The 13,548-nt window shown below is 41.6% G+C and overlaps 1 protein-coding gene and 1 pseudogene across 6 annotated transcripts in view; one reads left to right on the top strand and one right to left on the bottom strand.

Annotated features, from left to right (window-relative positions):
- The window catches only part of LOC103354564 (suppressor of tumorigenicity 7 protein homolog), a 56,840-nt gene extending 43,807 nt beyond the window's left edge, over positions 1-13,033 (top strand). For 4 of the 6 annotated variants that reach the window (XM_008277980.1, XM_008277983.1, XM_008277981.1 and 1 more), the window contains 5 exons: positions 2,738-2,840; positions 3,880-4,030; positions 4,247-4,339; positions 8,843-8,985; positions 12,581-13,033. In XM_008277980.1, the coding sequence (XP_008276202.1) occupies positions 2,738-2,840; positions 3,880-4,030; positions 4,247-4,339; positions 8,843-8,985; positions 12,581-12,676 (586 nt within the window). In that variant the 3' untranslated portion in view covers positions 12,677-13,033. The remainder of the gene's footprint in view (positions 1-2,737; positions 2,841-3,879; positions 4,031-4,246; positions 4,340-8,842; positions 8,986-12,580) is intronic. The other 2 variants (XM_008277982.1, XM_008277985.1) reach the window with 1 other exon arrangement.
- Positions 5,224-8,831, bottom strand: LOC103354563 (protein XRP2-like; annotated as a pseudogene).
- Positions 13,034-13,548: the final 515 nt, after the last annotated feature.

Raw genomic sequence — 13,548 nt, forward strand, 5'->3', positions numbered from 1 at the left:
CTCAGCACAGTGTCCAGAGCATGAAGGAGATACCAGGAGACAGGCCATTACACCAGGAGACGTGGAGGGGACCATAGGAAGGCAACAACCCAGCAGCAGGATGCTACCTCCTCCTTTGTAAAGGAGGACCAGGAGGAGCACTGCCAGAGCCCTGCAGAATGACCTCCAGCAGGCCACTAATATGCATGTTTCTGCTCAAACTGTCAGAAACAGACTCCATGAGGTGGTATGAGGGCCTGACGTCCACCAGTGGGGCTTGTGCTTACAGCCCAGCACCGTGCAGGGAGATTGCATTTGCTAGAGAACACCAAGATTGGCAGATTCACCACTAGCGCCCTGTGCTCTTCACAAATGAGAGCAGTTTCACACTGAGCACATGTGACAGCCATGACAGAGTCTGGAGACACCGTGGAGAACGTTCTGCTACCTGCAGCATCCTCCAGTATGATGGGTTGGGGGTGGGTCAGTAATGGCGTGGAGAGGCATTTCTTTGGAGGGCCCACAGCCCTCCATGTGCTAGCCAGATGTACCCTGACTGCCATTAGGTACCAGGATGAGATCCTTAGACCCATTGTGAGACCAGATGCTGGTGCAGTGGGCCCTGGGTTCCTTCTGATGCATGACAATGCTAGACCTCATGTGGCTGAAGTGTGTCAGTAGTTCCTGTATGATGAAGGCATTAGTGCCATGGACTGGCCGGCCCGTTCCCCAGACTTCAATCCAATTGAGCACATCTGGGACATCATGTCTCGTTCCATCCACCAACGGCACGCTGCACCACAGACTGTCCAGGAGTTGATTGATGCTTTAATCCAGGTCTGGGAGGAGATCCCTCAGGAGAACATCCTGCCTCATCAGGAGCATGCCCAGGCATTGTAGGGAGGTCCTACAGGCACGTGGAGGCCACACACACTACTGAGCTTCATTCTGACTTCTCTTGAGGAATTTCCACTCAAGCTGGATCAGCCTGTAATGTGATTTTCCACTTTTATTTTGAGTATAATTCCAAATCCAGACCTCTGTGGGATAATAATTTTGATTTACATTGATCCTTTTTATGTTATTTTGTTCTCAACCCATTCCACTATGTAATGAATAAAGTTTTTCGACTAGAATATTTCATTCATTGAGATCTAGGATATGTTATTTTAGTGTTCCCTTTATTTTTTGAGCAGTGTATAATGAAGTCATACTGTTGCTGCATAGATAAAAACAGAGTTCCCACATGAAAAGACCTAATGCTTCTACTTATTGTTGTCTGTTCTCCATCCCTTTTTATTTGTTTTTTGAGGGTTGCAGTTTCTAAATTGTTTTTGCGCTGTGCATGATCAAAGAATCGTGTAAGCTGTCAATCACTTGCACTCACTTCAACAACATTTTAGTCTTCACACCTTCATCAAGCAAAGTTCAGATAAACAAACAGCACTGTACACAGGTGTTAAACTGAGCCACCTTGCCGGAGCTCTGTCTCTGTATCACAGCTTCACCCGCTCACAAACAAATCTTGAAATTTGCTTTCAGACTGTGTGTCATAGTGAAAAAACAAATGTAGAATGTTGCCATCCCTTCTTTAGCTTTGTTTACCAACTGCAGCATCCAGCAGGAGAATCGATATGATCTCCAAGTATGTAGTTTTATTAACCTATATGCTTTTCTGCAAGCAAAGAGCTGGGGTGCTGCACACACAATTCTTATGGAGAAGTCATTGGAAACAACATAGTTGTGTTCAGGACAAACCATTAGAACTGCCACTATATTTTTTATTTTCAGCAAATACTGTTTTCTCTCGACCATGAAGTGTATTATTAGTGTTTTCAGTTTTGCTTCTTCTTTTTGCAGTATTTGCAGCAGTGGCGTTAATGAAACATGAATTTATCCAATCACTTTTGGAAATACAAAACAAATAGTATACCTAACACAACAGCCTAACAAAACAGACTTTATTCTCCTCAGGCCATAAGTTACTGTAAATAGTTTTGCTGGTTTGTCAATGCAAAGAGGTCTATGATTTTATGTATGGCAAGAGTGTCAGTGTTTCCTAAACTATTCATTATATGTATATACTGCAGTGTATTTGAGTGAATTTAGTTTGCGGTGCAACAGGTCTTTCCGGAAACACACAATTTGTACAGTTTTAACCAGACATGTTCTTAACTGAAGAACTATCCTCTATTTCCACTGTTGACAGTATGATCTGTGAGCTCCTCCTTCACCTGAGGAGGGCTCCCCTCCTCATGAATCCAAATATAACCCCAAACTCTACGGACTGTAGGCTCAAAAGGGTGGTGACAGTGTTTTCAGATACATACTCAGTGAGCTATTCAAATATACAATGAAACAGTGCTTGCAGAGATCAGTCCGATATTACATGATGTATTTCATATTTATTAAAATTACTTAAATTATTCATATTCTTTTTTGGTAGTCAGTCATATGCCCATCTCAATATATCTTTTGCATTGAGTGTAAAGTATTTTCTTATATCAAAACAACACCTTGAAACGATATTTGGATGTTCTGGTGTATCTTCCTGCTCAGGCCCTCACATGTGTACTAATCCAAGTTTGCTGACAGTCCACCCAGCAGTTGCTTTCACCTGTCAGGCATTTTTTTTGATGCTCAAAGGCAGCACAGTTAGTATTAACTATTAGATCTGGTTTAAAATAATGCCTATCAGCTCCTGTTATGCAGTTTCAAGTCACATGACTGTTTTGTGTGTGTCTGTGTACACATGCAGGTTCTCTCCAGAGGCAGCGTCGAGGCGAGGGCTCAGCACAGCAGAGATGAACGCAGTAGAAGCCATCCACAGAGCGGTGGAATTTAACCCTCACGTCCCCAAAGTGAGTCTCAGAGGGACACTACACACAAACACAAACACAAGCACACCATACACCGTGCTCACCATGTCGGACAGCTGCTGGAGGATGAAGGTGGTGAACGGTTCACATGAAATATGACTGACTGTGTTAACTGTGTTCTTCTGCTGTGTGTTATGTTTTGGACCAATATTGCTGAAATGTGGAAGAAGCCTTCCTCAAATTGCAGTTCAGACTTGTGCGTGAGCAGGGTGCTCATTCAGACACGAAGCCGCATCGTTCAGATATGCCTTTATTACAGAAATAATCAATGTCTGAAAGGTTATTTGTTGTAACTGAAGCAGTACCAGTTCTCCCAGTTACATTTGTTGACATTTTTGGTGGTAGTTTGTTTCAAACATCTTGGAGAACTTGCCACAGCTCTCCTGTGGATGTAGGTCATCTTACTGTCTTCTAATTTGAGATTGGTCACATACCTCCCTGATCATTCTGTGTGATGCATAGTACATACTTTACTGTCTAAAATCAGCTAATACATAATGGCAGTCATGCTAATGTATGGCCAAGGCTCTAGCTGATGGTGGGAGAATCAATCTCGTCTTAGATGCGTTGTGGTTTTCTTTTGAATGATTCAGCATTCATGCTCAGAAGTCTAAAATATTTAGATGATCTGTTTACGAGGAGCTACACTATTAAAGAGGAGGACAAATAGGAGGCAGGAGTCTGTTTGTGTCTGTTTAAGAACCAGTTGAGCTGTAAAGCGTAAAATACACAAAACTTTGCAATGGAGGTTAGTTAGTTCATTTGATCATCTGAGAAAGAAAAAATACAGAAATTTAATATGTAAAGGCCTGAATTGGGATGTGACTTCAGAGTTTGAGTATATAAATATTAGAAGTTTACAAATGTTAGCTTAGGTCACGCTAAAGCATCTGTGGATGCTGTTTTGGTTTAATCACGTGGCCTTTAGTAGCTGTTCAGATGCACTTTCATTCATCTCTGTTTTTCACATTCTCTTTCTCCTGTACATCATTTGTCTTTGTTCATCTCTCATCCCCCTCAGTATCTGCTGGAGATGAAGAGTCTGATTCTTCCTCCAGAACACATTCTGAAGAGAGGTGACAGTGAGGCTATCGCTTATGCCTTCTTCCACCTGCAGCACTGGAAAAGGGTGGAGGGAGCGCTCAACCTGCTGCACTGCACCTGGGAAGGCAGTGAGTACACACTAATGCTCACACTATTACAGTAAAAACACTCCAGTGGCAGCTGAGTAACACATGAGCAGTTTCATTCAAAGCTGAAATATTGTAAATGTTCTCTTAACCGGCTGCATGAAAAACATTCAGTGCTCATTATTACTCAGGTCACCAGGTGTCTGGAGCCCTTTGTTAATGCCAGGGCTTCTTGTTTGTTTTGTTGTGTGTTTGTAGCATTCAGAATGATCCCATATCCTCTGGAGAAGGGTCACCTGTTCTATCCCTACCCCATCTGCACAGAGACGGCAGACAGAGAGCTGCTACCCAGTAAGAGACGCCCTGACATACACGCACACATTAGTCTAAGCAAAAAAATGCTCTGAATATGTTTGAAAATTGATTTAGATGCGTACACTATTGCAAAATAGTCCTGTTTTATTTTTCATTTGTCATCCTGAGAGTTGAAATGGCAGGTGTTGTGCGTTGGCCTGTGTTCTAGGATGGCACACAAGGGTTAACTCCGACCGGCAGATTCAGTCTTCAGTATTACTTGGTCTTAGTAATTCAAATAATGACTAAAATATGTTTTCACTTGCACCATTAGGTCTAATAACTCTATAAAAAATGCAGCTGTACAGTGAATTATGGTGATCATTTGCGAATATTGGATGTTTAACAGGGTTTCTCTTTCCTAAAAGCCACCTTGCAGATCAACCAGCTCCTTTGGCAGTCAGAGGATACAGACAGCATGGATAGATGGATGGCAAAGTAGAGAGAAAAGCTGGTTAGACGCTGACACAGTCCTCATTTAGTGTCATAACTGAATGTGAATTGGTCTGATATTCTGCCAAAGCAACATGTGGCCGCTTAAAACCACCTCTCCTATATCTGATACTGATACATAGGACAGTGCCCTTATAGAGAGGATGTGTTATCATCAGCTAGTTATTTGCACATTGTCCTATTTAGAGCAGAGCGTTGCCATGCAATTGTAGAGATGAATTAAAAACGTAGTCACTGCAGTGATATCCTTCATTAATTATGATGCCCTTTTTTTTCAAGGACGAGAAGCCAAGCAGTTTGTAAAAGCTACATTTTTTTTAAAAATAGGGCTTTGATCTGTTCATTTTCTTATGATGAGACAAATTCCTCACCAGAGCACTGACCACACGCTGGTGTGTGTGTTTGTGTGGTTGACTGTGAGCTGATGTGGAGTTTGTGTCGTCCTGCTGTCTGCTCAGCAGCTCGTCTGTCCTCACGCACAAACTTTCATTTGATTAAGTTGGCCTCCCGCCACAAGAAGCAGCAGCAGCAGCATGCTGTGCTGTGTGTTTCTAAAAGTTATAAACTTTTTAAAAGTTGCCCTATTAAACAGAACTGACACATAAATGACAAAGTAAACCGTGGATTTGTGTACACAAACAGCAGCAGCTGTAGCAGAGTGTTTCCTCTGGTACAAGCGCAGAGCACTTCTTGTATGTTTGGCTGGAGACCATATAGAGCTGTATGTTAGCAGTAGCCTGATCACACATGTCTGCATGACAGTGTGCAGTTTACATGCAACCACTCTGCTGCCTTCAGATGTTTCTGAGTTATTAAAGAGCCTGCCTGTCAGTTCAGCTGCATCTAAACAATCTGAAGTTTAAGTGTCAGAATTTTGTAGACTCAACATACCTGATTAGAAGGTGTTAACTTTATGGTTTTCTTCAAAAATGCTTCTCATTTACACTCAGGTTTGTGTTTAGCCACCAAATCTGAATCCAGAAAGGCCAACCAAGTATCCTCTAGAAAATTCATTGGTCAGTTACTTTTTAGTTTGTGATGGGATTAAAGTGTGTTTTTCCTGGCAAGACAATATAAAAAGTACCTCCTTGTCTTGCTTATGGTACTCTGCAGGGGTTAAGTTTAGAGAGGGACAGATTATTGGCCTGGCTGATGAAAACACATACACAAACACATCGTCTTAAGAAATAAAAATACAACTTTACATACATAACACTTTAAATCAAAATTCAATTACATTTACAGCAAGGAGCTGAATTCTCAATGGATAAAAGCAACTGAATAACTAAATGCATTCATGGTGATAGAAATATTCACAGCACTCTTAGAAACTAATGGATCAGTGGTTTACAGCAAATGTTTCTGAATAAAGGGGGATGACTTTTAGTCTGCAGACTCATGGTTGCTTGAATGGAGTTCCATGTATTCAGTAGACAGAGCTGCCTGGTTTGATAAGAAATGCCATCTTCAGACCACTTTTTAGCCGGCAGTAATCACGCTTCAGTGATGACGCAACTCCTTTTATTTGGAAGATGACCAGCATTAGATCACACTGTGTGTGTTTTCAATTGCTCCAAGAACAGTGGATGCTAAAGCATGATTACATTTTCTGAATATTTAATTTTGCAAATAATTAATCCTTGCTTTTGATCATTTTTCAATTCATTGAATAATAATTCAATCAGCATTTTACAATTCACATGTCCTCTTTTTACTAGAACACTAAAAATCTAATGATGCCCAACTAATAAAACCTCTTCACACTCTCACTCAATCACGACATTCGAACTGACTTGCATTCAGATTCAGCGTTTGGTGTCTCATCCAGAACTGCTAAAGCCTCTGGCAACAAGCTCCAGCTGTTTTGTCTGGACATCAACATGAAGTCGTGGCTGTAGCTCCAGTTGTTGTTGAATATGCTGAGCTTGAGTGGAAGGCCAGCTCAGGGTAGTAGGACTGAAAGCAGCTGAACTTCATACTCGTAGATGACTCCATGGTGAGCTGAGTGGGACAGCACAAAAACACCTCCATCTTTTTACAACCTTTGTGTGACACTGCAGACAAGCTACCATGCACTCAATGGCTTTACAGTGTCTGACGAACACAGGGCCCTTCACAGGTCCTAGAAAAATACGGCAAATGACACAGTCATCGATGGTGATAGTTTCTGAGTGGTCAAACAAATAGGTGTTGCAGTTCTCGCACTCCTGGATGACAAACTGTTGCTGTTCAGTTTGCCAGGCAGGTGGCCCACTGTGACAGCTTTGAGGACTGTCAGCATGCAGTCCGTGGAGTCAAGCTGAAAAAAGAAAGGTGACAAAACAAGTGTCAAACCATATATGTAGAGATACACAGATATGCCCTTTGTTGAACCTATCTGGTAGTTTTTAGTTTAGTACTTCTATATACAAGGACTACTGACTGAGGTCCTTTGTGACACCAACATTAAACTACAATAAGAACCAACAATCCAGGCAAATATTAACTTCTCAGATTCTTATTAGATATGTACTTAATGCCTTCTGAAAAAAGGAAGGAATTTGCATATCAGTGTCAAACATGCTTTTCTTTAATACTTGTCTCCACCTCCATCTGCAGCCTCAAAACACAGCCTGTCGTTTAGACCCTGTTAACTCACAGGTGTTTATCAGTCAATTTTCAGACTCGTCAACTGGATTTGTGATGTTGTGTACATTTAAGGTGTAATATTCCATAAGTGAAAACGCAAGTTGAGCTACTGCCTCGTTAATGTCTGTAATGTCTCAACAGGCCTGTGTTAAGTGAGGTCAGCTGTGGAGCAGTGAACTACACAGTACGGGGTTGTAATCTGATAATGAGATAATTCTGGAGAGAGAGGACAGGGCTTTGAGCAAAAATACTCAAAAGTGTTGTGAACTTAAAATGAACATCACATGCATCTCCTGGCTGCTCTGGAAACACGTAAAGTTGAATAACTGGGAGTTATGATAATTTGCTGCTATGCCATGAATCCTGTAACAGTCTTCCCTTTACCAAAAACTGTTTAGAAATGCATATATCAACATGAAATGACACTCACATTCACATTATAGACAACAGCTGCCATCGACCTTTTGTTGCACAAATAGGAGTTTCATCTTTAAAGGTCTAAGCTCACTGCACCTCTCAAAGAATCTACATTAGCTACCTGGAAGCAACTTAACACACAAGGTGAGGTTCAGGCAGGTCAAATGTTAAGGAGCTAGGAACTCCACTTACCAGAATGCACAAGTTTTTCTTGATTTTATAGTAGTTTACTGTGAGATTTACAACCCCTGCCTTTTCTCTTTATCCCAGAGCTTTATTTACTGACCTAATGCATTGAAAGAGGTTGACAAGAGTGGGGAGAGTGTACCAAAATATTAAAAAATGAGCAAAACAGTCAGCATAAGGAAGCTAAATGCATCGAGCTGCAGAAGCCCATGGCAACTCTGTTATGATGGGATCTACCCAGAGACTGTAGATAAAGTATGAATGTAGCAACCGTGACATCACCCGTTGGTTTGCTGAGTACCGTTCTGAAGGTTTAAGTTTGGCGTGTTGTAACAAGTCAGGGCTGGATCTGACTGAGAACTCAACACACTACACACTGCAATACACTAATTTATCACATGTTTTACTCTAAATGGGGCCATCATTTACTAAATGAACATCACACTGTATTGAAGGAGACTTGAAACTAGCCAGTGAGACCATGAACTCATCAGGAAAATGTTTACTGATGTGACAAAATTTGAAGTACGGTCATTTTCTCACAGACTCCGATACAGTTTAGCTTATTTTCACAACCAGAGGAGTCGCCTCCTGCTGGCTGTTACGAAGAATGCAGGTATGGCAGGGCAATGTAGCTAAAAAATGTCGTGCAATAAAATGTTTAATTTCAATAAATATCAATAGTTTTAGAAAAAGTGTTTGTGTAAATAAATGGCTTGAAAAAAATGAATTAATATGCAGTCAGTAAAGTCTAATTCTGGTGGTAGTATTGTGCGTTAAACTAACGTTGTTTTGTTTGTGTGTCCCACGTGGAAGCAGTGTTTCATGAGGTGTCAGTCTACCCGAAGAAGGAGCTGCCCTTCTTCATCCTCTTCACGGCCGGGCTCTGCTCTTTCACCGCCATGCTGGCTCTGCTCACACACCAGTTCCCTGAACTCATGGGAGTGTTTGCTAAAGCTGTAAGTGTGCACACATGCACGCACACACGCACTTGTTCAGAAAGTTTGATGCGAGGAGAAAACTTTAAATTCACAGCTAATATTCAGATTACCACGTCTGTTGCTGTGGATGGTCTTCAGAGACTGAACTCTGACCTTTCCTTGAACATGAAACTTTCCTTTAACCAACCCTGTGGTCAATGAAGATGGATGATGAAAGTTAATAGCTTCATTTCCATAAATTCTGCTGGATGGAATAACATATCTAGTGACCCTGTGACCTTTTTCTGCTTGTACCACCCTCTGGTTAAACTGTCTAGTTTGCACACACCATCATAACTTGATTTTAATGAATAAATGCAGTTTTGAGCCCATTTCAGAACCTAGAAAATAATCAGTTCATTTGAATAATTTATCTTTAATGACCGCCGTTTGTGTGCCAGGTCAGACTGTGCTGTTTCCAAGCTGGAAATTTTTGTATTTTCACCGTCAAACATCTTACGTGGTAAACAATTTTAAGGGTTCAGTATCTCTAGAATATAACTCCCACAACCATGGAATTTAGTGAGGACACAGACAAAAGTATTTCTAGCAGAGCCAAATCATTGAATAACTCCCAAAAGAGGCAAAAGTTTTAAATCTTGGTCCTTCAAAACAAAAGGTGTAAAACATTCAAACGGGGTGGTGTTAGTATACATATGGATGTATTCATATTTACATCTAAAAATACAGTCTGTGGACATCTGACCAACCTTTGAGGCCTCTGTCATCAGTAGAAGTTGGTGTGTGGCAAGTATGGCAAGTCTTGGTTCCAGTTTTTGTACCGTTTTGTCGTGCCAAAATGGTGATGTGGGCTCGTAGGTTATATGCCTAAATGTCCTCGCACACAAATAAGCCACACTGAGCTGTTCCTCTTTTAACGTGGAGCCGTCTACCCCCATCCAGCAGACCTGCAGCGCTGTGCTGCTCTCCTGGAATGTGACTGAGCTCATCCCTCTTTTCTGATGTGACCTTATCAGCAGATACTATCTACCTGCTGAGAGCTGGAGCACTGCACCGAACACACACACACACACACACACACACACACCCCTCAGGGCTTTGTACAGTGGTTGCATTGGTGCTCCTAAGTTCTTCACCAGAGAGGAAGAGAATGTAACCCAGGTTGGTTTCTGAAGCTGCAGTTTCCGATATTCCATCACATGTATTGGTAGAGGGAACGTGACATAGTCGTGGCAGGGCCAGGAGGACGGGTAAATGGTAAATGGTCTGCACTTATATAGCGACACTCAAAGCGCTTTACAATGTGTTTTTCATTCACACATTTATGCACACATTCATACACCAATGGTGACAGAGCTGCCATGCAAGGTGCTGCCTGCCATTGGGAGCAACTTCAGGTTCAGTGTCTTACCCAAGGACACTTCGTTCCATGCATACTTCTTCACTGCCAAAATCTTGGATCTGCTGACAACAGTTGCGTCTATATATTTAAGGAGGAGAGATCCATTGAAGCACAATAAATAATATTTAACTAATATGCATGGCTAACATTCAGGCTGAAACGATCACTTCATTGCATAGACTGAATCCTGACTGGTGATGTGGAAACACGACCTGCTGTCTGTACGCTACATTCTAAGGATGTTGTGTGCTTGTGCTCACAGAAGTGCAGAAAACAGTCAAAGAAATCAGTGTATGTTATAAATTGCTTTCAAGTTTCTGAAGGCACTGTTGAAATAATAGTGTTACCCTTTATTTTTTGAGATTGTATTTGATTTACTTTAAAAATGTTTTAAACCATGACTGATCACTCAGTGGCTCCTTTGAGTGTCAAATTAGTGCTTTTTTACTTGAACACTGATCTGTTCACACAAAATAGCGACCAGCTGTCTTTTCTCACATTTAAGATCTACTTACCTGATTATGTGGAGGTAGAACAAGTGGCACAAGCAGAAAGCTCAGTGTTCTTCAACATATACAGTGTGTATAAATGTAGATCATAGGATGGTTCCATCATTAAGGTCAGTATGGACAGAAGCAGGATGGTCTCTTCCTGCTGCCCACACAGTTCAAAGGCAGAACACACACGAGCACTTTGAAGTGCTCTTTGAAGCTGAAGCTGAGATGTGTGTTGAGATGTGTGAGGCAGACACCACACCGCCAGCTACCAGGCAGAAACATGCAGGTGGAGCGTTTCTGTCTTCCACAGACCCTCTGGTGGCTTTTATCTGCCATCTGACAAAGTGGGAACCTCTGTGACCTCCATGTCGCTCCAGTGGAGCCCCTATCCCCCCTCAGCTGCTCCACCCCTCCGGCTTCTCTTCACCGGTTGTTGCCACAACATCGACCTGACAGCAAGCTGCACTGAGCTCGCAGGAACGACTGCAGCCGCCACACACTGAGAAAAGTGTTTGTTTGCAGGACTTAAAGTAATAGATGGTTTAGTGCCCCATAACACAGATCAGTGTTGTTGGTTTAAAATGGGGAATTTAGTACATATGTTCTAAGAATTAGTACTCTTCTGATTTACATATATCAGTGTTATGATTGAACAAAACCTGACAAATTGGTTCACCGAATCAGAGCTCAGCATTCAGGTCAGGTGATGCAAACCTGACTATGACTAAAGAGAACTGGCTTAACTTAGTCTCCTGCTGGTCGTTGTCATCTCTCCGTATCAAAGTAAAATATTTGGATTTTCTTTTCCATTAAAAGAATCCTGTCCTGCCTCTAAATGGCTTAAATGTAAAACTACAGCGAGAGTACACAACTCACCTGTGGCTCTGCCAGACACTACAAAACTAGTCTGCGCTACACAGTGGCAAGTTGTAATACTGGATAACACTGGATTCAGTCATACTTCTGATTCTGAGGAAGAAGAATGATACAGAAAACTCCATCCTGCGAGTTGACAGGATTGATTGCTCAGGTGTTGCATATGAAACTCTGACTGTTGGAATCTGTTTTTGAGACTAACAGCTTAACAAGATATTTAAAATAAATAAATAAATAAACTTGCATGACTTTGTTTCCCCTGAAATGTAAATCTGTTTATGCCAAAAAAAACAGCATCATTTATAGAAATTTCTGTCAGTTTCTGTAAACCAACCCTTAAATAACTGGATAATAATGGATCAGACAATCTCCAGAAAATGAATCCTCTCTATGAGGGGAATCCCAACTTCAAGTTTTGCTTGCTGACCTTTTGTTAACCATCACAAAGTCTTCACTGATGTGTGGATTTTGTTTTGTTGTTATAAAGAATCTTTTGACAAACTCAGTATCTGTATCCACTTTACAGCTTTTACTGGCACTTTCAGCTGTGTCACATGGTCTTCATCAGAATCCTTTGAGTTCATCTTTCACCTTTTAGCTAATGAAGACATGGTACAGTGTTCAAGTCAAACATGAACTTTGATGCGTCATTGAAATAGTTGTGTATGGCATCTATGAAGAAATGAGATGAATCGATTTGCTTCTGGCTTGTACAGAGTGAGGATGTGCTGCGTTTTGCAGTTTTGGATCATTTGAGTTGAACACTGCTGCTTTGTGTCGTGGTTCGTGAAGGTTTTTAAAGTGTGTACCAACATCGTGTTTGTGTTTCTCCCTGCAGTTCCTCAGCACGCTGTTTGCTCCTCTGAACTTCATCATGGAGAAGGTGGAGAGCATCCTGCCGTCCAGCCTCTGGCACCAACTCACCCGCATCTGACCCCGACCCATCGGACTAGAATCAGAACCAGGACCAGCATGGAAAGCAGACCTCCATCCGGACTGAAACAGCTGAACTGAAACCCAGAACGCTGCATTGGACTAGACTGACACACCCTTTGTGCCAAGATCATGGAGTTCAAACCAAATGGAGAACAGAGCAGGAGGCGTGAAACAAAAAGGCAAAACAGTGACATCCAGAATTGGTTTTGACTTTATTTGATATGTTTGCATTTTTTGGGTTTTCAATCATTTAAAGCTGTTTTTTTGTTGTACAAAAACAGGTGATCAATTGCCATCATTAAAAAAGTGAAAAGGAAAAAAAATACAATAAAGGACTTTTTGTGTATTGCTGCAAGCCAGCTTCTTCCCGCTATTTTGATTTAGCCGCTGTTTTTACTGGACGCAACAACAGCTCGGCGCTTCAGCTGCCTCAACCACAGTGAAGCCTGAATACAGCCGATCATCTGGAGCTGCTGTTAGTTGAGCTACTGCTGGAAATACAGGCTGGTGGGTTCTTATTGTCGTCTGTGGAATCCTTCACACGTTTGTTAAATATGTTTTGATCCACAGGTACAAGAAGAGTTCTGTCTGCATCCAACTAGTCAAGGGTGAAGCAGTGAGTTTGATACCAACTTGCATTCTGTATCTGAGACATGAAGGACCCAACATTCATGGTTAGACTTTGTAAGGACGCATTTTAAACTCCGTCAACAGATTATTAATACACATTCAGCTCAGTCTGTCAATGGTGCTAATTTAGTGGATCTTCTTGACACAGCGAAGTGAACAGAAAACAACGGCTGCTGCTTGGAAGGCAGGACAAACATATAAAAATAAATCTGCGCAGCATGTGTTTGAAGTGGGTCTTAA

The sequence above is a fragment of the Stegastes partitus genome, unplaced genomic scaffold, assembly GCF_000690725.1.
Source record: "Stegastes partitus isolate 25-593 unplaced genomic scaffold, Stegastes_partitus-1.0.2 Scaffold112, whole genome shotgun sequence".
Taxonomy (NCBI): Eukaryota; Metazoa; Chordata; class Actinopteri; family Pomacentridae; genus Stegastes; species Stegastes partitus.